Source organism: Chanodichthys erythropterus, chromosome 7 (genome assembly GCF_024489055.1).
Source record: "Chanodichthys erythropterus isolate Z2021 chromosome 7, ASM2448905v1, whole genome shotgun sequence".
NCBI classification, from domain to species: Eukaryota; Metazoa; Chordata; class Actinopteri; order Cypriniformes; family Xenocyprididae; genus Chanodichthys; species Chanodichthys erythropterus.
The window spans coordinates 25,882,578-25,910,465 of NC_090227.1; the positions used below are offsets into that span (position 1 = coordinate 25,882,578).

Here is a 27,888-nt window from a genome sequence, read left to right on the forward strand (position 1 = left end):
TTCCTTTTCCTGTTTTTATTTCATTTTTAATGTATTTTATATCTTTTATGTATCATCTTGTTATTCTGACTTTTAATGCATTATTGCTGTCTGGTTGAAAGAGCTGGGAGAATTAGGAAGAAAGTGATTAGGTTAAAATTAGGTAAATTTGACAAACCATGGGGAAATTTAAGCTGTAGTGCATGGTTAAGATATCTCTGGATTACAGTCAGGACACTTTCCAAAGGGGGAAATTTCCAAAGGGGAAATTTGAACTGCGTTCCATAGGTAAGATATCTCCGGAAGGGGGATTAGGGCTGTGTGGTGCAGTTTGAGGTATCTTGGCAAAAGGGGAGATTGAAACTATGTTTATCAGTTTGAAGTGCCTTAACAGGTAGCAGTCCTGTTGGATGAGGAAGATCCATTCTGATCCGCTCTGATGAATAGATCCGTTTAGATCCAACTCTGATGGACAACAACAACAAACTCCCTGAGACTTCCTAGCTCTTCCATCCAGATAGCAAAATTCTGTTTTTACTGTTATTTCTATTCCTTATTTTCTACTTTTATTATTCTTTTTTATGTAAAGCACTTTGAATTACCATTGTGTATGAAATGTGCTATACAAATAAAATTGCCTTGCCTTGCCTTACAAGCACAATCAACATAATGAAATGTGTTCTTGCTGTACATCATAATACAAATATAAAATACAAACATAACAGATAGTTCTACCTTATATAAATCCAACTTGAAAAGAGAAAGTGTCTCACCTGTTCGATGAGTTTATCTTCATGAATGATGCACGATTACAACAAAGCCACGTCTGTCGCTGAGGAAACCATTAGAGTCAGATTACAGAGGCAGCTCAGCGCTGACCGCACTCCTCTGACAAATCATGACACTCAATCAGCTACGAGATTATATATTATATATATATATATATATATTAAAAAAAGCCTGGCTGAATCCTATGTCAGATGTTTAAACCTCATGTTAGATAGCTCTTTACATTTTTGGTTAAATTGAAACATTTAAGATTTACATTCAGTTAAAATGACATTTATGTTTTATATCAAAGTTGAAGAAATAGAACTTTGATGAAAATTGTTACGACAACCAACCAAATATTGTAAGACCACAATATATTTATGGTATCGGTTCAGCAAATATCCCATTTGTTAATTTTTATTAAAATTATATCTTTTGTTTTCTACAGTAAGTCTAAATTAAATCTTAGTAATCAAAATTGACTAGCTATTTATGTGCCAAAAAGTTCATATTCAAAATAGTGTGAAAAAAAAAAGATACTGTTTTTTACTAAATGTAATGTGAGTAACCCATTTTAGCTGAGCAATAAGAACAAGCACAGACTGGGTGAAGGTGAGATTTGGTGTAATAACGGGACATACGGTAAATATGAGAATACATTAAATATGACATATACTGATAAATGTCAAAGCACCTGATGAATGTAACATACAAGCTCTTTTTGTGTTTCTATTTTTATATAGATTCACTGTCAGTATTGTAAATAAAATTATCAAGTGTAATGCTTATAAAACTCTGTATTTTGTAATGCTTATAACACTCTCTATCTGTGAAAAAAATTAAACACCAGTGCAACAGCAAAAAAGGCCCATCAAAACAGTGCAAAAAACAAAAACTATGCAGATATGTCTTTGTCATTTTGGTTAACTCATTCATTTGTTTAAAATATCAAACTGAAGAGGAAAAGTCCATGATCTTTTATGGCAAGCAATCATGCTAAAACAGAAACCTCACAATGATTCAAAAAAGCTTTTTCCTCGCATCTGTGGTGAAAGAAAGAGGAAATTTTTCCTGAATTTGTCCAGTTGGCTCAAATATCTTCCTGTCAGTGGATGGTTAACTGATAATGTTTAGCACCAGGTTAACACAGTGTCAGAAACACTTACAAACAGTAGCACCAATCAAACAAACAAACAAACAAAACAAACTAAATGCAGTATACAGTAGAGGATTGTATAAGTGGTTTGAGCTATAAAGTAAAAATTAAATGTGCGTTAAGCTCAAGCATTTTAAAGTCAATACAAAACTCCATTTGCAACTCATTGTGATCTGTTGAATTTCTGAGTGCAACAGGATATTCAATGAGAAAAATGTAGGATGGGACTTTTTATCCATCAGGAAATTATTGGATTGTGAAAAGTGGAGGCAGATGTTGGAAGGACAAGGGTTGATAAGTAAGAGGGATTTATGATGTCAGCTGAAAAGTAGCAAGTTTTGATAAAAATTACAAATGTTTTTTATATAAAATAATGTGTACTAATGAATCTTAATGCAAATTTACTTGTTTTAGTTAATCAGATCTCAGGGATAATTAAAAACAAGATTCAGTGAGATTTAGTTTGAGGGTCTCCAAGACTGCCATGGATAATTTTAGGACATTTCTCAGGGATGATGCAGTGGGAGTTGTGTTCTACCAGTCCAGCAGGACACTGGCATCCTGGTACGCAGGGTTTAAAGCAGTGAGCCTCGATCACACCGAGTGGCACGTCTTTATTAAAACACGTCTTAGGACACGGCGGCCCACACTCATCAAACACATAACCACGGTCCAGCGGGCACCCCATGGCTGTAAGGATGGAAAAAAAAAAAGATGGTGTTTTACTAAAGCACGACAAATCAAATCACATTAATTTATATACTGTATCGCTTACAACACAAGCAAACCTCTTCACTCCTGTTAATATTTAAACAAAATCTCATAGAAACTTCAAATTTGGACCACAACTTGGTTAGACATATGGCTTTGATTTTATAGCAATTTTAAACGTAAAAATTATTTAGTAAAATGTATACAATAAAAAATGTTTAGTACAGTACATTTGTTTTACAGGAAACTTTTAACTTTTTTACACTTTCATTTTTTGAAGTGCTTTCACTTCAACAGTAATCTGTAGTTTGCAGTTAATCTGTATAATCAGCAATAATCAATAGTCTGTATTCCTAAGCATTTATAAATTACAAACATTTAAGTTTGGATGTTTTATGCTCAAAAAGGCAGTTAACCGCATGAGTATATCTCACTCACCGCAGAGTGTCGGCGACCTCCATTGCAGGATAATCCCGGCCTCACGGCACTGGGACGAGTAAGCCTCCAACACGTCACACAAACACTCGTCTATATTGGACCCGCAGGCGCACAGATCATACACACATGAAGCAAAGAACATCTCGGGTGGCACCACCTTATGACACCGCTCAAACACGGGCGACTTCAGCACTGCGCAGCGAGTGTTTGCGGTCTTACGGGCGGAGTATCCAGCCTTCTTACATGGATTAATGTTTTTCACATCAGAACAATGAAAACTTGAATTTCCACTGCCCACCTGCAAGGAGAATAATATTTAACATTAATATTTAACATTTGAAATACATCAAGATTGTGTGGCTACTGGCTAGCATTGGTTCTTCAGACATGTTGAGCCTTGGTGTTCAAACAGAAAAAAAGATTTAAAAATGAACACATCCCAATTCCCATTCCCGCATTCTCAGCTGTCACATTTATATAAAGTTCAGTCATGAAACTCTAACCGAGCGCTGATTGGTTCTTTCTACGCCATGGCATCAGCCAATCGGAAGTAATTCCATATCCACGTAACCATATATATCGTACCCTAGCCTGCGATCGACAAGCTGCGCAATGTGAAGCGCTGTTATCCCTCCTCCATCCCAGCGCCACCTGTAGGGGGTTCTACCATTCTTGCAGCAGCCTTTTCCTTGTTGTTTTATTTGACTAAGCTGAACAATTTATATTTGCTCAGCAGCAACAGCAGCAGCAGCAGTAACAGCAGCAGCGTAGCAGATCTCGTACGCCAAAATCAAGCCATGTATAATTCATACCCCATGCCAATAAATGCAAGTTGAATTTAATCCACTTCGAGAGTTGTCATGATTGAACTACTTTTGCTCTCAACTACAAACCACATCAAAACACAAAGCATGAAGATGTTTTAGTGTTTTAACCTTCCAGTTGTTTCCAAAATCTGCTTCAGATTTGGCGATTTGTCCGTTGCGAAGTTTCATGTCGTCCTGAGGGTAGTTATTGAAGTTGCCACATAAACCGCACATGTGCTTCTTGTAGGTTCCAGGAACACTAACTTCCACATGAGACCGGCCATTCCATAACACCTTAAATCACAATCATCAAATCAACAAATAAAAAGTGCTATCATAAAATGAATATAAAATATTACAAATTAATAAAAATAAATTCAGGCAATAAATCAAGATAATGTGGTGTGGGAAGAATTTCATGAGAAATGTTTGAATTCATACTGAAATCTCAGACTTTTGATATTTAGTATTTTAGCAAATCTGATCTCTAGAGGAGACACAGGTGAGATTACCAGAGTCTTTTTTTTCTAAGGAGAAAAATCTAAGCAAGAAACTTTGCTCTATATTTAATCTCATTGCTATACAATAAAGAAGCACTTGATATTAAGGAGATTTTGTTTATGATGTTTCTTTACTATAGAAAATTGAACCCAGAGTGAACACATACAGAGACTGTACCTTCAGCCCAACATTGGTGTTCAGGAGGATGGTGTTGGTCTTGCGTTCCAGGTAAACATACGGCTCTTTAAGAAATGGCAGGGAGACGGGTTGATAATCAACCTGACGGATCGAAGACAAAGGAGGAAGAAAACAAGCAAAGTTGTCAATATTCAACACTGATAAAAGTGTCTAAAGAAAAGCTGAAGATAAATTGATAATTTAGCTCAGGGTTTACCATAATCTGGGGGGAGGGGGGTTCATGAGTTGATGAAAAGCTGATAATTAATGAAATCATAAAAATATAAAATGAAAATAAATAATTCAAAAATAAAAACAAAATAAAACACTTGCTAAAAAAAGGATTTACTTGCATGTCATTTGATCATTAAACTAAATTAGAGAACTGTGAACAATGCAATTTTTTTTTTTTTTTTTAAATGTGGAAATAAATTAAAATCACTGGGGGTACTTCAAGTAAATATTTTAGGTCAAAGCGGGTTTAGCTGACATAAAAGTTTAAGAATCCCTGATTTAGCTTATTATATTAGCACATTAGAAATACAAACATACATGTAAGAAAGAAGATCTAAACTATTATGTAACTGTGACAACCGCATCATGACTGTCAGTTATATGTTGAATATTGAACATTCTATCATAAGTGAATTAAAAACTATAAAAAAAACTATAACAAAAAATACTATTAAAAAAAAAAATAGGCTGTAAGTATATATATATATATATATATATATATATATATATATATATATATATATATATATATATATATATATATAGTCACACCAAAATTTATTCAGTCACCTTGAATATTTCATTCATTAACCCTCAAAAACAGAGACGGCCGCCGGCGGCCAAAAAGTCAAAGGTGTCGTGTTTAGTGAGGAGTACAGCCACAGGACTGCTCTGTTTGGTTGTTATATTTATATCTAAATACTTATTTTATAGTTTGTGAAGATCATTTACATTATTAGTTCAGTTGAACTACTTATATTTCTCTCTCATTTAGTGTGTATTTTGTGAAAAAAACATTTGCACTGTTTTTATTTTCGTAGCACAAGACAATTTTCATAATTGTTTTCATTACTTACAACACTATTTTTTTTATTCATGTTCAGATTGAAAATATATTTCTCTAATAACTAACTTTTTCTTTAGTGTTCTGTTGTATAACATTTTTTTGTATTTATTTTACTCCCTGGTCTTTTTTGGACACACATTATCAATAAATAAAGTACATCTGTTTATCCCTAAAGAGTAATATTGTAGTTTTATCTAGAGTAATATTGTAACAAACGGCTATAACTTGCTTAGAGATTGTTACATTTAGACAAAATTTCATCTGAAAGTTTAAAACATCCAAATATAACTTTTTAAAAGAAAAAATCCAAACTTCAGGAGGTTTTGTGTGAGTTTACAGTGAAAAACGTACTCGGTTACTAACGTAACCTCGGTTCCCTGAGATACGGAACGAGTACTGCGTATGGGGAAAGGTCTCCCTTTTTCCCCGCTGCTGAAGCCTTTTTCAATAACGCAGTGTAACTGCATCGTCATTGGTTCACTCATAGACAAGTTGTTGAACCAATGACGACGCTGCATAGCTGCACAGCCTATGGCGACAAAGCGCGCGAATATTCCCGCCGAAATGGGCAGGGTTACGGGCTATATAAGCAGGCGTTTCGCCATAGGATTTCAGTGTAATCGACTGAAGCGACGACCCTGAAGCCGCAGCCTCGTGGCACAGCAAGTGACGCAGTACTCGTTCATTATCTCAGGGAACCGAGGTTACGTTAGTAACCGAGTACGTTCCCTTTCGATACTTCACTCGTACTGCATATGGGGAACGAATTCAACCACGCCGTGCCACGGCTGGGAACGATACAGCCTGAATTTGGACACATGGAAGGGGGTCCAAGAAAACAAGCGAGAAGGCAAAGCCTTAATCGAACCCTCTGGTTACACTTAAGGAAATAATTCCTGGAGTTGTGTGAGGCGGAACTCAGTAGAGGCCGCTAAATCACACTGAAAGAACCAGAGCTTGCAAGGTCGGGACATCGAGATGATAGAATCTGACAAAAAAGGACGGCGAAGACCAGCCGGCCGCCTCACAGATGTCTTGAATGGAAACTCCGTTCCTCTAGTGGAGTGGGCCCTGACTCCTATGGGGCAGTCTGCACCCAGTGAGGAGTAGCACAGGTTAATAGCGTCCACTATCCAACGGGAGAGGCGCTGTTTTGAGACCGGAGACCCCTTTGTGCGGCCACCAAAACAAACAAAGAGCTGATCCGACTGCCTGAAAGGCTGCGATCGCTGCACATAGGTCCTCAATGCCCTAACTGGGCAGAGTAGCTCCAGCTCTCGTTCGTCCGCCGAGGGAGGAAGAGCAGAAAGCGAGATGACCTGAGCTCTAAACGGGGTTGAGAGCACCTTAGGAACGTAGCCATGCCTAGATTTGAGAACAACCTTCGAGTCTCCTGGCGCAAATTCAAGCCATGCAGGGCTCACAGAGAGGGCCTGCAAATCGCCAACGCGCTTAACCGATGCTAGTGCTAACAGCAGAGCGGTCTTCAGCGTTAAGGGTCTGAGATCGGCTGAACCCATTGGCTCAAAGGGGGGTCCCTTTAAGGCTCTGAGGACCAGTGAGAGGTCCCAAGTGGGAACGGTGAGGGGGCGAGGAGGATTCAATCGCCTAGCGCCCCTCAGGAAACGGATCACAAGGCCGTTACGTCCCACTGATTGGCCAGCAATGGAAGCATGGAAAGCCGCAATTGCTGCTACGTAAACCTTAAGAGTAGAAGGGGTGCGCCCCATTTCCAAGCGTTCTTGGAGGAAGGACAGTATGGAGGATACTCTCCACGGGGTCTATGTTGCGTGAGGAACACCAATCAACAAAGACCGCCCATTTCTGGTCGTAGAGGCGTCTCGTGGACGGAGCTCTAGCCTGAGAAATGGTATTTAGAACGTTCCCGGGGAGGCGGGACGACTCCCATCGAGGGACCAGAGGTGCAGAGCCCAAAGCTCCGGCTGTGGGTGCCAGATCGTTCTGTTTGCCTGAGAGAGGAGGTCCCGCCTCAGGGGAATAGGCCACGGGGCTCTCAGGGAGAGCTTGAACAGCTCCGAGGACCAAACCTGGTTCCTCCAGAGCGGGGATACCAGAAGGACTCTGTGTTGGTCTTCTCTGATGCGCCTGATAACCTGAGGGATCAGTGCGATCGGAGGAAAGGCGTAAAGGAGTGTGCTGGGCCATGTATGGGCCAGAGCGTCGACTTCCTTCGAGAAGAATGTTGGGCAATGAGAGTTGTCTTCTGAGGCGAAGAGGTCTATCTCTGTCCCTCCCGAAGAACTCCCAAATCTTGAGGACTACTTGGGGGTGGAGCGTCCACTCGTCAGAGGAGACGTTGCTCCGTGACAACATGCGCCCAGATTGTTCCTGCCAGGAACATGAGTCGCTCTGAGCGACTGAAGCCTCGGAAGAGCCCATTCCAGGAGACGTTTCGCCAGAGCGCATAAGCGGCTGGACGAGAGACCGCCCTGGTGGTTTAAGTATGACACCACCATCATACTGTCTGACCGGACTAGAACATGACGTCCTGTCAAGTGAGTCTGAAAAGACTGAAGGGCCTTCATCACTGCTAGCATCTCTAGGCAGTTGATGTGAAGATGGCTTTCCTCGCGACTCCACGAGCCGAAGGCCAGTCTGCCCTCGCACACAGCGCCCCAACCCGAGTTGGAAGCGTCCGTTGAGAGCACCGTCCTTCGTGAGACCGCCTGTAAGGGTACTCCGCGCTTGAACCACGTGGGGTCCATCCAAGGTTTCAGGGCTAGAAGACAGGCCTGATTGACCTTAAGACATAAGCGGCCGTGCCGCCATGTGAAAGTACGCATCCTTCAGGTCCAGTGAGCAGAATCAGTCCTCGGGGCAAATGTGCGCGAGGATCTGATTCAGCGTCAGCATTTTGAACTTCCGTCTCATGAGGGAGTGATTCAAAAGTCTGAGATCTAGAATGCGTCTGAGACCACCATCCTTCTTGGGGACCAGAAAATAGCGGCTGTAAAAGCCTGACTCGCTCTCTGTCGGGGAAACTATTTCCACAGCTCCCTTCTTTAGCAATGTCATAACTTCGGCCCGGAGGACATACGCGTCGTCCGGATTGACCGAGGTTTGAAGCACCCCGCCGGAGCGAGGGGGCCGTCTTGCAAACTGGAGCGAGTAGCCCTGGGTTACGATCCCCATAACCCAATCCGACACATCGGGGATGGCGCTCCAGGCCTCGGCCCGAGTGGCAAGGGGTTGAATGATATTGGGTGACGGACCGCCGTTGAGGGGGTCGTACACCGAGAGGGGTGGAAGAGGAAATTTGCTCTTTTTGAGATGAGGTAAAATATTGTTCGCCGTGAAAACGGCGTTTGGGGTGGGCGCAACAGGTGTGGGCCCATCTATCACTTGGAGCATGTTTCCCACGCCCGGAATTAAACGAGGCGGAGGGGAAATTACTCGTGGGAGCTTTTGGGGCTGTCCGGTCGCAACGGGACGATCCCCCATCCTCTTCCTTCCTGACGAATCAGGACGACTTCGGAGGCACCGGGTCCAGCACAATCTTGGGCCGGGGTCCCTGGCGTCTCGGGAAGGGAGGGCGCTTCGCAGGGCGTGAGCGCTGACGATGCTCCTGGGGTGGCGCCGCCTGTGTTACGGGTGGGGCTGGCTTGTTCTGCTGAGCCGGCGCAGTCCTGGGGCAGCTGGACGCAGAAGCAGAGCTGGAGCCCTCTTAGTCTTCCATCCCACAGCCGCGGGAGGGCAGAGGTGAGCAGCCACCGCTTCGTCTAGGAGTGGCAGGTGCTCATAACCCTTTTCTTTGGCGCCGTCGACGGCGGTAAGGGCGGAGCGGTGCGTCGTATGCAGGCAGGTGGAATACGGAGCGCGCCACGACTTCGTGAGCTCCTCGTGGACCTCGGGAAAAAAGGGCACTGAGCGCTGGCGAGGTGCTTGGCGGCGGCCTGGCAGGAACCATTCGTCCAGGCGGCTGCGAGACGGCTCATCTGGAGGGGCCCATTCAGGGTCCAGCTCTTCCACGGCTCTGGACAGGACGCGGAAAAGCTCGGCATCCATGCCCTGGCCGTGCTCAACGGCTTCCAAGGGAGGCGGTGTCTTCCGGCTCGCCAGCCCATGCTTCTGCTTCGGAAGCCGCAAGTGACATGGAGTCATCCTGCTTGTCGTCTGTTCCTCCAAATGAGACGAGGTCACTTGCTTTGGCCGCGTCACCATTGGTTCAACAACTTGTCTATGAGTGAACCAATGACAATGCAGTTACACTGCCTTATTGAAAAAGGCTTATTGAAAAAGGGAGACCTTTCCCCATAAGCAGTACGAGTGAAGTATCGAAAGGGAACACCAGATTTTTGCTGGCGTTTTTTTTTTTTTTTAATTCTGGAAATTTGATCCATTCTCACACAAAATAAATGTAAAATTGGGACTTTAAAACTAAAAATCTAAACTGAAACTTCAAGTTGTCCTGTTTAAAATGATATATGGCACTTGATGCTGACTGCTAGAATGGGTTAGAAAACCAGAGAAAAGTGCAGGTGAGTCAGGAGCCTAAAAAGTGATCTAGGTCTTTAAGGGTTAATACAGTTTATTTACTATAGTTTAAAAAAATGGTAATAAAATATGAAAACATTTCAGAGTTAAACTGTGTCAGAAAAGAATTGATCTAAATTATCTCAGATAACACTTAAGCAAAACATGGTCAGGTCAAAGTTGAATCATTTTTGGTAATAAATGTTTATCAATTTTACTGGTAGTCCACTGTATGAAGAATTTTTGGGTATAATATGTCACAGTTTACTTTATTTTGCTATCCTCACTTACATAAATGAACTATAGTGTCCTTTACCCACTAGTACAAATATATAAAAAATGTCAGAATAATTTTGACTGTATTGCTCTGTATATATATAGCATTTGTTTGGTATATTATAAGTATTGTGAAAAAAGTAAGTAACACTGTAAAGGCCTGTTCAGTGTTCACACCTGTAAACAGAACATTACAGTGAACTGGTGTGGACGCTAATATATTTATCGTTTTAGTATTTATTGTTTTAGTTACATTTATAGTTATCATTCTTTGTGTGAACAGGCCTAAAGGCATAATACCTTGACAATCCAGTCTTGAAACAGCTGCACAACAACATGTCCAATAAACACAGTCACTTCTTTGGTCCATGACACTCCCTTACGTCCCCGGTCCTCATTAGACACATGGACACTGGAACGAACACACACACACACACACATGTTTGTTTTTGTGAATTGTGGGGACTTTCCATAGACTTCAATGCATTTTACACTGAACAAACTGTACATTCTATCCCCCTACCCTGCCCCTACCCCTAAACCTAACCCTCACAGGAAACTGTGCAAACTTTTACTTTTTCACAAAAACTCATTCTATATGATTTATAAACCCATTTACATTGTGGGGATCGCTGGCTGGTCCCCACGATGTAGGTGAACTCAGGTTTATATTACATCATGGGGACATTTGGTCCCCACAATGTAATATAAACAAAAGCACACACACACACACACACACACACACACACACACACACACACACACACACACACACACACACACACACACACACACACACACACACACACACACACACACATGTTTGTTTTTGTGAATTGTGGGGACTTTCCATAGACTTCAATGCATTTTACACTGAACAAACTGTACATTCTATCCCCCTACCCTGCCCCTACCCCTAAACCTAACCCTCACAGGAAACTGTGCAAACTTTTACTTTTTCACAAAAACTCATTCTATATGATTTATAAACCCATTTACATTGTGGGGACCGCTGGCTGGTCCCCACGATGTAGGTGAACTCAGGTTTATATTACATCATGGGGACATTTGGTCCCCACAATGTAATATAAACAAAAGCACACACACACACACACACACACACACACACACACACACACATTAGACATTTTACGGGGATATTCTATCCCTAACCCTAAACCTACCCCCTACTTATGTCAGATAGAGAGATTCTGGTGGTCAATAAAGAAGGAAATGGAATATTAACATTGTTGCTGTTTAATTGCAATGGCAAATCCATCAGATAGACAACGTAACTGCAACACAACTTGATTTAAAATAAAATCCAGATCAACAAATCTTTGATTGCTTAATTTAATTCTTATTGGTGCAACGCACAATAATTGAGATTTATCTGAGTTTAAAGTTATGGAGCAACAGGATTAAAGTTAATCCATTTTAAATATAAATTAAATCCAGGATCAAAATTATGGTTTAAATGTAAACCTGCTCATTTTTAAACAAGGTTTAAAGTTTGGTGCAACAGAATTATTAGATAAACCTTGATTTAATCTAGATTTAAGCTTAATTCTTATTGGTGAAAGTAACCTCTTTTTTTTGTAATTAATGTTAAAAACAGTTGTGCTGTTTAATATTTCTGTGGACACTGTGATACAAAAAAAAATGTAACATTATAAATATCTTTACAGTCACTTTTGAACAATTTAATCCATCCCTGTTGAGTAAAGTCAAGTTTTTAAAAATCTTACTGACTCTGGACTTTTGAAGTGTATTGTAGTGAGTGAGAGAATACTGTGAGCACCTGAAGTCTCCGCCCTCACAGTCCTGAGCCAGAACATATGTGCACGTCCCCTGGAAGTTCACCATCTTTCCATCAAATGTTCGATAGTGAGGGTCTCCAAACACAATGCAGGTGGCGGGGTGGGGAATGCAGTGAGGACAACACATTCCAGGAACCAGAGCCGGAGTTTCATCCTACAAACACACAAATACTACTATATATCCAGGTAGATTATACCTGAGAGGGGCCCAAAATGTCCTTGCCAGTCAAAAATTCTCACTAATATAGTACACTGACTTATAAGTTGGATCTTACTATTTACAGGGTATCTGCAGGGTTTTTAAAATAAAATTTGCCTTTAGAGGCTACTATAAAGAATTATATGATACAAAAAATGAGACTAATTCGCAAAACTCAAATAGGTTTTTAGATGAACTGCCTATACCTCATTTCCCAAATGAACATAAAGACCTTGAGATGAAAATTAACAAGGAAGAAATAGGGAATGCCATTGATAATATGAAGTCAGGAAAAAGGGCAGGACCAGATGGTCTTCCAACAGACCTGTATAAAAAATATAAAATAAATTGTTAACTCCACTTTTGGAAATGTTTCTGGAGGTATTTCAGAAAGGAAGTTTTCCACCCTCTATGAATAGTGCTCTAATTATCTTACTGCCAAAACCAGGTAAAACCTCTAACAAATGTGAAAACAAGAGACCCATAATTTTGTTCAATTCTGACCTTAAAGTGCCCCTATTATGCCCTATTATTTAAGGTTCCTAATATTGTTTTGGGAGTCTCCTACAACAGGTTTACATGCATGCAAGGTCAAAAAACACTTTCGTTTTCTCATATAATATACATTTAATTTCACATGAGTTTTCAATATTTTGTAAACGATTCGTTAGAAGCAGTTCAAAGAATCAGTCTCTCTAAACCCCTCCTTTCCGTGAGCCTACTCTGCTCTGATTGGTCAGATGACCCAATCCTTTGTGATTGGTCTACTGCGCGCGGCCATTGCCATAACTGAATGACAGCTAATTGTATACAGACTTTGTATACAATGTATGGACAGAAAAGATATCATCGATTTTACCATATCAATTCGAGCCCGAGTCCAACGATGAAACATCTGAAGTAGTCGATCAATCAGAAACTGATTCACAATCACGACTGGAGTAGGAGGCTTCTATGTGTTAAGTGTCAACTTAGTTATTTATAAGACGTGATAGCAGCGTCGCTGTTATACTTTATGTAGGTGCACCTGTGGGAACTGTATCAGAATGCCAAGCGAAGCTGAAAACCTCTAACATAAGATAAACATTTAGGCCAGAAGGGTACACAGACTTTTTGTCATAACTATTAAAAAAGAAAAATAGCTATCATTGTTTGAAATTACAAAGCATCTTAACATCCTGTTACAATACAGATAGAGCTCCACTCTACTGTAATAATAAAAACGCAGAGGGAAAAAAAGAGTTTTGTATGTTGTAAACTCCCACGTTAGCAGAGCACAAACATGAATAGCTGATAATGCATTACACTTCTTAAACAAAAGTAGTGCTCCATCCTTGATCATTACTCCAAGTAATAAGACAGACAAGCTGCATTAATCGACACATTTTTAGACAATATTGGACCCACATCTGAATAGCAGAACTACAGAAATGTGAGTTAGCCGGTTAGCAGGAGACAGACTAGGGTGTACATTACATAACATAACATACAAAACTACGAATTTTGAACGATTGCTAGAAAATATAAACATCAATTATTACTCATACTTACAAGCTGAGATTCAGAGGAGCAAGCTGGTCCAAATAAACTGGGCATTGATCCATATTTTAAGACCAAGAATTTTGTGAATTCTACGTTAAACTTCCTGAGGTTTGAGAAGCAGTCACCAGTAAAATGACGATAACACAACAAAAGATTTTACTGCTGTGGTATTGTTGAAAAAATTTATTTTCCCTGGTGTGTGTGCGCACAACAACTGGGTGGGCAATATGCTAATGTTTCTTTGTGATGTCACAACGAAAAGGCTTGGGATTCGTTTTACAAATGACTCGTTTAATTGACTGAGAGTCGACTCTTACTTTTGAGAGACAATAACTTTATATACAGTGCACTTTCAGATTTAAAACTTTGCCAGATGTTTTCATTCACTTAGAGCTATGTTACACACTACATGAAAGGTCATTTTCAATAATAGGGGTACTTTAAGACAATATGTGAACTTTTAGCAAAACGGTTACAAAAACTATTGCCAAATATTATTAATAAAGATCAAAATGGATTTATAATGGGAAGGCAGGGTTTCCATAATGTAAGGGTATTGAACATAATTCATACTAACAAAGAAATGTCCGATACAGCACTCCTATCATTAGATGCCGAAAAGGCCTTCGATAGGGTCGAATGGCCCTATCTTTTCAATGTTTTAGAAAGATTTGGAATTGGAAATAATTTCATAAAATTAGTTAAGATAATATACAAAAGTTCAACTGCAGAAATCATGACAAATAGTAAATATTTCAAAACCAATAAAAATTAGTAAAGGATGCCCACTCTCTCCTTTGTTGTTCTCACTATTGAACCTCTCGCAATTGGAGTACGTTTACATCAGCAATTCTGTGGAATAACAGTAGGGACGACAGAACACAGAATATCCTAGTACGCTGGTGATTTTATCTTATTCATGTCAAACTTAAGTAAAACAATTCCGGCTGAGTTACAGCTAATTAACACATTTGGTGCTATCTCGGGATATAAGGTAAATAACACAAAATCTTCTATATTACTGCTCAATTCAAATGAAAGAAGGAATCCAATTTCAGAGGTAATTCAATTAAATGTTGTAGAGAAGTTTAAATATTTGGGAGTACAGATTTTGCCAAGACTGGAAAACATTGTTGATGCAAACTATGAACCTTTAATGAATGAGTCAATTGATATATGGATGTCACTACCAGTATCTATATTTGGGAAAATTAATATTTTAAAAATGAATATATTACCCAAACTACTTTATTTCAAAATATTCTACTTCCAACACCTTCTACTTCCTTCACCTTCATGGAATTTGAAAGAATGTATCTGAATGTAAAAGGCTGTTTTTCAAAGTGTTAAAAAGTGAAAATATAACAAAAAATATTGTGGGGAAAAAATAAATAAAATTTAAGGCCTTTTTAAGTACTGCACAAATAAAATAAATACCATATAGGGGGGTTGTAGGTCATCTTAAAATCACTGTAAAAACAATGATTTAAACAAAGTCTAAAATGTGAGGTTTATAATTTTATAAATCTTGTTTTTAAGAACAGGGATGAGTAAGATATGATTATATATAAATATTCTAGAACCGTCTTATTCTACATTTTTGAACGCATATTCACTTTTTGTTTAGTTGTCACAATAAGCCACATTGCAATTCAGGTTTTACATTCCACCAAATTTAAGATCTGTTGAAATGATAATTAAATATTTTCTTATACCATTTAAGATATTTAAGATATTCATGTCTTTAATTTGATAAAACTAAATTTAAGACTTTTTAAGGACTCGCAGGGACCTACATTTAGAAGCCTGTCAACAGGTTACAAACAATGTGAAGTCATCACTAATATAGGTGGACTATAGGTGCATATCGTCATCTTACCGAGGCACACGTGAGAGTTGGGCATCTCTGGGTTTGGCAGTGCACATCTCTGGACACACAGGTGCAGGACGTACACTCGTCCACCTCCCAGTGGTCATTGTGGCTGTACACCTGTCCCTCGTACACACACTGAGCACCGGTGTCTATGGATTGCACTACAGCTGTGATGCCTTTACACTCTAAACAGCACTTCCCAGGGTTCTTCACTTTGACTGATCCATCCGGACAATCAAGCGGAGGACACTCCTGCAGATTACACTCGATGTGCCCTTGCTAAAACACACACACATGAATTACTTTAAAATGTGCTTAATACTGCATTAAACATTCAATACATGTGACTCTAGAGTTTTTGGTGCAGATGCGAGTCAACAAATAGATTTGAATTTTCAAATTTAAAAAAGCATCATAACAACAACTTCCTGATAAAAATGGCATAACTTTTACAGTTTGCTTGATCAAAAATAACATAAACCATCAAAATAAGTTTTTTGCTTAAAATTGTGTTGTTTTTTTGTTTCTCCTGAAATGGTTTCCTGATAGTTCCATTTTAGTTTCCTCACATTGCAGATGCAGGTGATACACTCGTTCTCCTTGTCTGTCCATCTCTGGCCGTTTCGCACACGGGTTTGGTTGCCCTCTAATACACACTCTGAGACAAACACATATAAGTAAGCACACATACAATGGAAGAAGCGACATAGCATTATTTCTGATAGAGAAACTCTGTACTGTCACAGATGGGGCAGCAGGTATCAGGGGGTGTGTGCTGATCATCTGGAGGGCAGCTAAGAGGAGGGCAGCCCCGATGAATACACGTCCACGTCAAATCCTTAACACACACATAAACATCATCATTCCATATCAATGTACAAAACTTTACAAAAGAGTAGTGTATTAAGATACCTTGCACTGACAAGTGAAACAGGGATCATCAGTGGCCAACACTTCATTACCGATCAGGGTAGCTGTACAGTTACTGAGGGGCTCTGAAATACAAACCACAACAATTAAACAATAATCCTACAAAAACATCTAGCATAGAATCAAATGAATCAACTATATGAAAAAGATTTGAAATAGTTCTTCAAAGAGACTCGTATGGTTACAGTTTGTTTAAATCGTTGCATTTGTGAAAACATTTGGAAAATAATATTCAATTAGAAATTTTACATTACTTGAACCCCTTAAAATGTATTTTTGTTAATCTCAAATCAAATTTGGCATATAATATTCTATTTTCAATAGAATCTACAGCGCACCACTCATTATAGCAAAATAAACAGGGTTATTATCAAACGGCTCTAAAGAATACTTCATTCTGATATTAACCGACTGAATGTACAATATCCCACTCATTAAAAAAAAAAAAAAAAAAAAAAAAATATATATATATATATATATATATAAAAATACTTTCACCCTCCGGTGAAAGTCCCCGGAGGGTGGATTTTATTAAGAAAACTCAGTGTAGGTTGTGCAGTAAGGTGACGTGGTGTTCCTTCAATATCCGTGGCTGTGAGAAGCCACAATATATATATACAGCTCTGGAAAAAATTAAGAGACCACTCCAAGTTCAGAAATCAATGTTAAGTGGTCTCTTAATTTTTTGCAGAGCTGTATATATATATATTGTGGCTTCTCACAGCCACGGATATTGAAGGAACACCACGTCACCTTACTGCACAACCTACACTGAGTTTTCTTAATAAAATCCACCCTCCGGGGCTTTCACCGCAACCCACTTGTTGTGTGTTTCTTCACCTCGCCACAATATATATATATATATATATATATATATATATATATATATATATATATATATATATATATATATATATATATATATATATAAATAAATAAATAAATAGACAAATAGGCATGAAATACATACTATTATATACTTTTATAATATTCACTAATATTAGCTTTTTTCAGTTTTCAGTTTTAGTTATTTTAGTACTTTAACTTACTTTTTTTCAGTTAATTTCAGCTTTATTTCAATTACCAAAAACAATTTTTAATAGTTTTAGTTAACATGATAAGAACACTAATACTGATTTAACTCAAAATTATTTTGGGCAAAACTTTACAACAAGGTTCATTTCATTAACATTAGGTTCTGTATTTCGAACAATGAAATTATATAAACTAAAATTAATATATTTTGAACAAACATAATTTATAAATATGCTTTTGCTCTGTTTGCTCTATGTTTTTGTAAAGCACTACCAGTTAATTTAAAAGGTTAGTTCACTCAAAAATGAAAATTCTGTCATTAATTACTCACCCTCATGTCGTTCCACACCGTAAGACCTTTGTTCATCTTCTGAACACAAATTAAGATATTTTTGATAAAATCTGATGACTCAGTGAGGCCTCCATTGCCTAATTAACATTTTCAGATGCCCTGAAAGCTACTAAAGACATATTTAAAACAGTTCATTACAGTTCATAGACTACAGCGGTTCAACCTTAATGTTATGAAGCGACGAGAATACTTTTTGTGCGCCAAAAAAGCAAAAACTTCATTAAGCTTCGATGCTTTATGAATCTTTTGTTTCGAATCAGTGGTTCAGACCACGTATCAAACTGCCAAAGCCTCGCCCCCCAGTGGTGAACCATTGAAATTTCAAAACATTTATGACGTAACAAAGCCTCGTTTACTGAAATCACGTGACTTTGGCAGCTTGATACACGCTCCAAACCACTGATTCAGAAAAAAACATTCACAAAGCTTCGAAGCTTCATGAAGCAATGTTTTGAAATCACCCATCACTAGATATTGTTGAATAAAATCTTTTTTTTTTTTTTTTTGGCACACTAAAAGTATTCTCGTCGCTTTATAACATTAAAGTTGAACCACTGTACTCGCATGAACTGTTTTAAATATGTCTTTAGTAGCTTTCTGGGTATTTGAAAGTGTTAATTATCTTGCTGTCAATGCAGGCCTCACTGAGCCATTGGATTTTATCAAAAATAAATGAATTTGTGTTCCAAAGATGAACAAAGGTCTTACGGGTGTGGAACGACATGAGAGTGAGTAATTAATGACTGAATGTTTTTGGGTGAACTAACCCTTTAATATGTGAGAGGAAGTAGACGATAGAGTTATATGAGAGACACAAAACTCGCACAGCAATGTAGAAAATACGTTCACAGCAGTGTTCATACTAACGTGCACAGACAGGGCAGCAGGAGTCAGAGCCGCTGTATAGGATATTGTGTTTAGGACAGTCCACCAGACTCGGGCACTGCTTCCTGTAGCAGCGCAAGTGCTGTTGCCCATCTGGCATCACCTACAACACATACACACATCGTAAGGCAAGCAAACAAACATATGCGCACAAAATGTTGTGATGAGCCATACCTCACAAGTGCAGATCTGACAGGGGTCACCAGAAGGGTGGAAACTTTCTCCAGGGCCATACACATGGCCTTCAAACACGCAGTCTGACAGAAGAAATACAAAAATTTCAAACGTTAGACTTCCAAAGAAAAACTATGCAGGCACAAAACTGTTTGAAGGGATTGTAGTTGTACCTGCACACACTGGGCAACATTCTCCCGGCACGCTGATCTGGTTTAGACAGGTGGAGAGACAGTGGACCTCTGAGCAGGTGGTCACTCCATTTACACACATACAGGACATGCAGGGACCACTGGACGGAAACCAGGTACTGCCTTCAAGGTGCTCGACGCCATCATAAAAACAGCCTGAGAGAGAGACAGCTCTGCTTAGTAACACTTATTTTAAAGCCTATCAAAGTATATCTTATTTAAAGGGATAGTTCACCCAAAAATGAAAATTCTTCCCAAAAAATCCAAATCCATCTTCAGGAACACAAATGAAGATACTTTTATCTTTCCATTGTCCTTCCATTGAAAGTCTATCCACAAAAAAAAAAAAATATATCTGATTTGTCAAAACTTTCATAAAGAGATTGTAAAATAAATCCATATTAATCAAGTGCTTTAATCCAAGAGCCATTAATGCTTTATATGATGAACAGATTTAATTTAGGCTTTTATTCACATATAAACATTGATCAGTAAACACAGTTTACAGCATTTAAATTTGGTTCATTCTTGTGTGTTGCGCAATGCGTCTGAGCTTTTGCAAGAACCAATGAGGTTTGTTCTCATCAAGCAAGTACAGCTGAGCTTCTGTTATGTTCGCTTATCACTGTATATATATATATATATATATATATATATATATATATATATATATATATAAAAGCCTAAATTTAATCTGTTCATCATATAAATCGATCATGATTCTTCAGAAGACTTGTTTAAACGAAGAAGACAGGTTTAAACCCGTCAATTCATCTGGATTTATTTTACCATGTCTTTATGATCGTTTTGAATTTTGGGTGAATAGACTTTCAATGGAGGAACACAAATTTCTCAGATTTCATTAAAAATATCTTCATTTAAATTAAAACGATGAACAAAAATCTTATGGGTTTGGAACGACATGAGGGTGAGTAAGTGATTTAAGTCTAATTTAATATTAGAATTTAATATTAGATATCATAATAGATCATAATAGAGGTTATTTTATATTGAAGTTTTAAAGGTACAGCAGCAAAAGCAGCTTGTTTAAGTCTAGAGGTCACAGAAAGGCTGGGAAATGTTCATGAAAAACTAAACTGATCCAAAAAAAAAATTGACTAACATCATTGAAGTCAATGTCAGGGGAAAAAAAATAAAATGCTGTATGTCCTAAAGGGATGTATCTGTACCTCTGCAACGGGGACAGCAGGAACCGAGATCAGTGACCTGATGCATGCAGGTCAGTTTAGCGCACTGAGGACCTACACAGCTCACCTCACCACCCTGAAACACACATTTGTAAACACTGAACCATTCGATCAGTCAAATCTCATGCTTAAGTCAGCAGGATGTTGTGGATGAGATGCTAATGGCTGAATTTGTGTATTGTGTTTCTTACCACACAGGTGCAGTTTAAGCAGTGGTCAGTGGGGTGGAGGGTCAAGCTCTGTCCTTCTTCATACTCCTGACCTTGTTGAACACATACTATGAGGCCAAAGAGATCACAGGTCAAACTCAGATCAGATACCGACACAATCATCACAAAAACACAAACTCACAACTAAACAGACAAACAAGCTGAACTGATCTCAACAGAGCTTGAAGTTTGGTTTTCTTTTTATACAGTATACCGTAACAGTATGCTGTTTAAATACCATATTTATGTATTATGATATTTTCAGGGTACTCAAGAGAGAACACATGACCTTACCATGGTACCTGTCCAAAAAAAACCTGTCCAATGGTATTACAATGGCACTTTTTTATGTATTGTTGCTAGTGTAAAATCAAAATACATTAATCTGGTATCCTACTTCAAAACAATGTGTATTTTATTTTATTTTACATGTTGATGCATATTTTTATCCAAACGTGGTATCTTAGAGGCAGCACAATAATCATATGTAGTGTTTTTTTGCTTCTGACCTCACATGTGTGGAGTCTGTGGACACACACTGACCTCTGCACTGTGGGCAACACTGTCCCGGTGGGGTGACGGGGTTCTGGCAGGAAACCACAGGACAGGCAACCACGGTGCATGTAACAGAGCCACTATGACACGCGCAGCGCTTGCAGGGGTCCGAGGGGACGTAGAACGTCTGTGTGTTTCCGTACTTCTGCCCTTCAAACAGACAGTCACCACATACCGGACAACAGTTCCTATAGCGCACCGGATGTGTGCACTGCTGAGAACACAACTTCTTCTCACAGAACACGTCTCCACTCTGGAAAGCACAAATGCATTGCGCTAAAAATTGTTGGTAGTATGGTATGGTGATGGTATCAGATGGTAATAGCATGATATATTGATATACAGTATACAATGTAACTGTTTGATTACCATATTCATGTACAGTTAGTACTATGGTATATGCATTATACTCAAGACAGAACACATTATAGTACATAGTACATGCCAAAAAACATGTTCATACAACAGAATTTTATTTTATTTTACATTTTATTTTATTTTATAATAATTTTTATTTGATAGTTTGGTAACACTTTATTTTACAGTGCAGTAGTTACACATTACTACATGTACTTACTACTACAAGTAATAACAGTAAATTATGCATAATTACACTAACCCTAAATCAGGGGTCATCAACTATATTTGTCCAAGGGCCAGAATTTTTCTCTCCAGACACTGTAAGGGCCAGATACTCATAATATAAAATAAAATTCGAATTGTAACCTAATATGTTGTTATTATTTGATTTACTAATTCTAATTCCAAATTTATGTTATTTTTTACATATTACCTGTACTGCAGCAAGCCACCAGGGGGCGATAGCGATATTTTAGGCTTCATATTTGTGAGGCTGTCAAGCTGTCCATCACTGTCACGCAACAGTTGCAGTGCTTTACAACTATAGGACAGGAAGAGCTAAATAAACTTATCACTGCGTCTAAAACAACATGTAAATCCAATACCCACTACACTACTGAAAGAATTGTTACCTGTAGCAGAAGAGCCTCTTCTCAATATTATCAACTCGTCTTTATCTCTAAGTCATGTCCCACGACCGTTCAAGCTAGCAGTTATTAAGCCTCTCATTAAGAAAACACAATTAGATCCAAATGTATTAGCAAATTACAGACCCATCTCAAATCTTCCATTTATGTCTAAAATACTAGAAAAAGTAGTGTCGGTCCAATTATGCTCCTTGCAAAAAAAACGCTATCTATGATAAATTTCAGTCAGGATTCAGATCTCATCATAGCACAGAAACTGCGCTCGTTAAAATTACAAATGACTTACTTCTAACTTCTGACCAGGGCTGTGTCTCAATACTAGTGTTACTTGATCTCAGTGCTGCGTTTGACACTATAGATAATAAAATACTCCTAGATCGACTACAAAATTACACTGGTATTCAGGGCCAGGCATTGCGGTGGGTTAAATCGTATCTATCAGACCGTCACAATTTTGTTTATATAAACTGGGAAAAATCTAAGATCATGATAGTAAACTATGGAGTGCCGCAAGGATCAGTGTTAGGCCCTCTGCTATTTTCAATCTACATGCTGCCACTCGGCAATATTATAAGAAAACATGGGATTAGTTTCCACTGCTATGGCGATGATACTCAGTTATATATTTCAACACAACCAGATGAAATCTCTAAATTATCCAATCTGACAGAATGTATTAAAGAAGTAAAACATTGGATGACTAGTAATTTTCTTCTATTAAATTCAGATAAGACTGAAGTATTACTTATTGGGCCAAAAATCTCTCAGACTACAATCTGCATTTAGAAGGATGTACTGTTACTCCATCCTCGACAGTTAAAGACCTGGGTGTTATATTTGACAACAACTTGTCCTTTGAAAATCATATTTCATATGTTACAAAAACAGCCTTCTTCCACCTCAGAAACATTGCTAAGATTCGGAATATGTTATCTATTTCTGATGCAGAAAAGTTAGTTCATGCTTTCATGACGTCTCGACTAGATTACTGTATTGCATTATTAGCTGGTTGTCCTGCTTCCTCAATAAATAAGCTACAATTAGTACAAAATGCAGCTGCTAGAGTTCTTACCAGGTCAAGAAAATATGATCATATAACACCAATTTTATCATCTCTACACTGGTTACCTATTAAGTTCCGTATTGATTATAAAGTATTGCTAATGACCTATAAGGCTCTAAATGGGTTAGCTCCTGTGTACTTAACTGATCTTCTGTCACCCTACAATCCTTCATGCTCTTTAAGATCACAAAACTCTGGACTTCTGGTTGTACCTAGGATAGCTAAGTCCACTAAAGGAGGGAGAGCATTTTCACATTTGGCTCCGAAACTCTGGAATAGCCTTCCTCCTGATAATGTTCGGGGCTCAGACTCGCTCACCCAGTTTAAATCTAGATTAAAGACACATCTCTTTAGCCAAGCATTCACATAATGCATCTCATATCAGATCAATTGCACATGACTATCTTTGCTTAATGTTAAGAACAGCAGCTACGCTAATTATTATCCATTTGCTTTTCTGTTTTTTCTGTTTCTGTGACTAGAGAGTACTTCAGCTTCAGTTTGGATCCAGCCTCTTAAGAAGACCTCAGATGACCAACACCTTTGAAGAGACGGCGCCAACTCCTGCGAGGACTTCATCTGGATCAACATGCACATTTCACATTTCTATATCCTAATTATTGTTAATGTAATTCATTTTTCAGGAGCTCATTGCTTCTACGTTCAGTTAAACTGCTAACAGTGATTGTAAATTAATTGCCTAAATTATTACATTATTGCTAACTGCATTCTTTAAATTGTAATGTTGACATGCATTCTCTGTAAAGCTGCTTTGAAATGATATGTATCGTGAAAAGCGCTATACAAATAAATGTGAATTGAATTGAATTGTGCGCAAATCCCAGGCAAGGAAAAATTTGACATTTGTGAAAAAATGAGCACGTGAAACAATAAAAGATGTTAAATGAGAGCAACGCGTTTATCGTCATTCTTGACTGAAGGCAGGCAATGGTACAAGCTACTTTTCAGAAGGCTTTTTTTTTTGTTAGATTTAAAAATAAATAAATATGGAACGGACCCGAATATTCGAATATTCATTCGGTGGGTTGGTATTCGATTTGAAAATTTGACATTCGAATATTCTTCCTTTTTTTTTTTTTTTGCACACCTGGATTCCCCCCCGAAACGGTTCTCATTCCCCCTTGAATAAGTCCGGCGACACACTGGCTGCGTGAGCGTCTCAGCTGCGTGGCGTGTCCGTTTTTATTTCGGCTCCCATATTTAACAGGTTGGATTTTGCACACTGAGAGACACGCGTCTCAGGCGCGCTCGAGCCACACGGAAAACGCGTGCATGCTAGAAATAGAACCGACGCGTGTTCTTCCAGCCCTATAGTTCCAGCAACGGGAGTGTTCTCTGGCTAGAGCGCAGAACAGCGGAGTTTGTATGAACCGAAGTGCATGTCTGAGCTTGTGTTTTGTTGCTTTGACATTGTGGAAAATAGAATAATAGAAACAAAATGTATTAGCATCTTTACCCGTTATTATCAATCTAAATTAATCTCGTTTTTAATTTAACTTAATTTAATTTTTTCTTTATTTAAATTTCGTTTTTTTCTTTAGTTAAATTTAGTTTTTCTTTATTTAAATCTACCTTTACTGTGCCAATTTGTTAGTCAGAAAAAAATTTGACTACCTTAAAAGTATTGCTTAATTTAACAGACCTGTGTGTGTGTGCGTTTTATATCACTAGTGCAGTGGTGCACCGCTTCCCGCTCGCGCTGTTCTGACTGTAGTTTACTAAAAGTTTATTAATTCTGAATGTGTCGCGTCTCGCGTGTCCATCTATATTGCACCAAATGCGACACATGTACGCAGTACTGCACTCCCTTGTGAAGTCGATTGGATGAACGGTTCTCGAAATAATAAAAATGAAAACGGACATACAGACACAGATTCCTGCCTTTATTAGAGAGAAAAATATGTTCAGCCCCTCTCTCCGAAGAGTCGATGTTCATTACTACCGAAGCTTCGAAGCTCAAAAAATGGTATTCGGACCAGCCCTAAACTTTTATCCTCTTACAAGGCTATTCCTGAATTCAGTATTATTCTGGGGGCCGGATGGAAATCTCTGGCGGGCCGGATTTGGCCCGCGGGCCGCCAGTTGACGTTGCATGCCCTAAACCAAACCCTAAGCCTAACTGTAACTCTATAGTAAATACATGTAATTAATTAACAGTACCCAGTACTTATTTGAATAATTACAATGTAACTATGGCACTGTAAAATAAAGTGTAACTGATATTTTATTCAGTTATTTGATATTGTATTAAATTGTTGAAAAAACCTGGTATTTAAGAGCACTTTTTGTTATTTCATTGTTGCTAGCATAAAATCATGAAAAAAAAATTACCATTGTGACAATCAGAGAAGTAACTAGTGTATTTTTGTGATACTATGGTAAACGTTCACATATACATCAGTGGTCTCACCTGGCATATGCAGGTAGAGCAGCGGTCGTTGGGTGGGGTGAATGTGGCACCATTCTCATGCACCTGTCCCAGGTGTTCACATGTCCCTGTGCACACAGGACAGCACTCACCTGGAGGACGCACTGGCCGCTTGCAGGGTGCTTCCGGACAAGACACGGGTGTGCATGACACACTTCCATTCTACACACATACACAACACAGTATATGTTAAGTAAAACTACAACTTAGTAACATTTCACAAAAAAATGTATAATGATATACAGTTCAAAATGAAGATAAACTACAGGTATGGTAACAGTGTGGTGTTTATTTGTGTACCAGGCAAATACAGCCCTGGCAGGGATCATTGGGATTAGGGAACTGTTCTCCATTTCCACATTCGCGACCGCGGTATAGACAGCCTTCACACACATTGCATGTGCAGGGGTCCCGCCGAGGGTTAGGGCAGGAGACCTTGGGACAGCTTTTAGGAGAGCACTGAACCTCACCTCCCTAAACAAAAAACATCCAGCCCCACCATTAATTCACATACAAACTCATATAAAACGTAATTACCTTTGATCAATTATATACAGATATAACGATAGATAGAATGACAGATAGAATGACAGAACGATGTACAGAATGATAGAGAGAATGACAGATAAACACTGAGGTGTTTAATGTTTTTACACATTCTAATTTGTTATACTGTTTATTTAAGTTTGAGTTATGTCATAATATGTTTTTGTATTATTTTGATCTTTAATTTTATTTATTTATTTTTTGCACATTTATTCCAAGCTTTCACAATATTGAATTATTCAGGCATGCCAATAAAGCAATTTAGAAAAAAAAGATAGATAGATAGATAGATAGATAGATAGATAGATAGATAGATAGATAGATAGATAGATAGATAGATAGATAGATAGATAGATAGATAGATAGATAGATAGATAGATAGATAGATAGATAGATAGATAGATAGATAGATAGATAGATGTGCACAGAGAGTAGCTGGATGTCAGACTGAGGATCCTGTGAGTATTAAACTAAGTTCTCTTTCACGTCTTATTGCGCTAGTTAGTTCACTCAAAAATAAAAATTCTTTCCTTAATTACTCACCCTCATGTGGTTCCACACCCACAAGACCTTCGTTCATCTTCGGAACACAAATTAAAGGTGCCCTAGAAACTTCTTTTTAAAAGATGTAATATAAGTGTAAGGTGTCCCCTGAATGTGTCTGTGAAGTTTCAGCTCAAAATACCCCATAGATTTTTTTTTATTCATTTTTGAACTGCATATTTTGGGGCATCATTAACTATGCACCAATATATAGGTTGCGGCCCCTTTAATTCTCGTGCTCCCCCACCCCCGGAGCTCGCGCTTGCCTTGAACAGCATAAACACAGTTTACACAGCAAATATAACCCTCAAAATGGATCTTCACAAGATGTTCGTCATGCATGCTGCTTGCATACATCGGATCATGTAAGTATAGTATTTATTTGGATGTTTACATTTGATTCTGAATGAGTTTTGAGGCTATGCTGTGTGGCTAAAGCTAACATTACACACTGTTGAGATTTATAAAGAATGAAGTTGTGTTTGTGCATTATACAGACTGCAAGTGTTTAAAAATGAAAATAGCACCGGCTCTCTTGTCTCCGTGAATACATTAAGAAACGATGGTAACTTCAAACACATTTAACAGTACATTAGCAACATGCTAACGAAACATTTAGAAAGACAATTTACAAATATCACTAAAAATATCATGATATTATGGATCATGTCAGTTATTATTGCTCCATCTGCCATTTTTAGGGCCCTAGCACCGATGGTGTGAGGACCCTATTGGAATTGCTCAGCCAATTATTCTTCTTCTCCAAAATGAATCGCATTTTTGAGGGCCTATACGTTCTCAAAAACTCATGAAACTTTGCACATGCGTCAGAAGTGGTGAAAATTTACATCTGATATGGGTTTCAGAATTAGGTGTGGCAAAATGGCTCGATAGCGCCACCTACAAAATTTCAATTA

General features: G+C 38.4%; 1 protein-coding gene across 1 annotated transcript in view; it reads right to left on the reverse strand.

Annotated features, from left to right (window-relative positions):
* Positions 1-1,456: 1,456 nt before the first annotated feature.
* kcp (kielin cysteine rich BMP regulator) overlaps positions 1,457-27,888 on the reverse strand; it is an 85,943-nt gene continuing 59,511 nt past the window's right edge. The window contains exons 26-43 of the mRNA XM_067389972.1: positions 26,183-26,356; positions 25,865-26,044; positions 21,352-21,616; positions 20,791-20,876; positions 20,582-20,675; positions 19,374-19,547; positions 19,201-19,283; positions 19,009-19,129; positions 16,737-16,819; positions 16,563-16,662; positions 16,394-16,482; positions 15,831-16,103; positions 12,192-12,364; positions 10,691-10,802; positions 4,540-4,641; positions 3,991-4,155; positions 3,056-3,353; positions 1,457-2,596 (exon numbers count right to left, since the gene is read on the reverse strand). Coding sequence (XP_067246073.1) covers positions 2,355-2,596; positions 3,056-3,353; positions 3,991-4,155; positions 4,540-4,641; positions 10,691-10,802; positions 12,192-12,364; positions 15,831-16,103; positions 16,394-16,482; positions 16,563-16,662; positions 16,737-16,819; positions 19,009-19,129; positions 19,201-19,283; positions 19,374-19,547; positions 20,582-20,675; positions 20,791-20,876; positions 21,352-21,616; positions 25,865-26,044; positions 26,183-26,356 — 2,814 coding nt within the window. The 3' untranslated portion in view covers positions 1,457-2,354. The remainder of the gene's footprint in view (positions 2,597-3,055; positions 3,354-3,990; positions 4,156-4,539; positions 4,642-10,690; positions 10,803-12,191; positions 12,365-15,830; positions 16,104-16,393; positions 16,483-16,562; positions 16,663-16,736; positions 16,820-19,008; positions 19,130-19,200; positions 19,284-19,373; positions 19,548-20,581; positions 20,676-20,790; positions 20,877-21,351; positions 21,617-25,864; positions 26,045-26,182; positions 26,357-27,888) is intronic.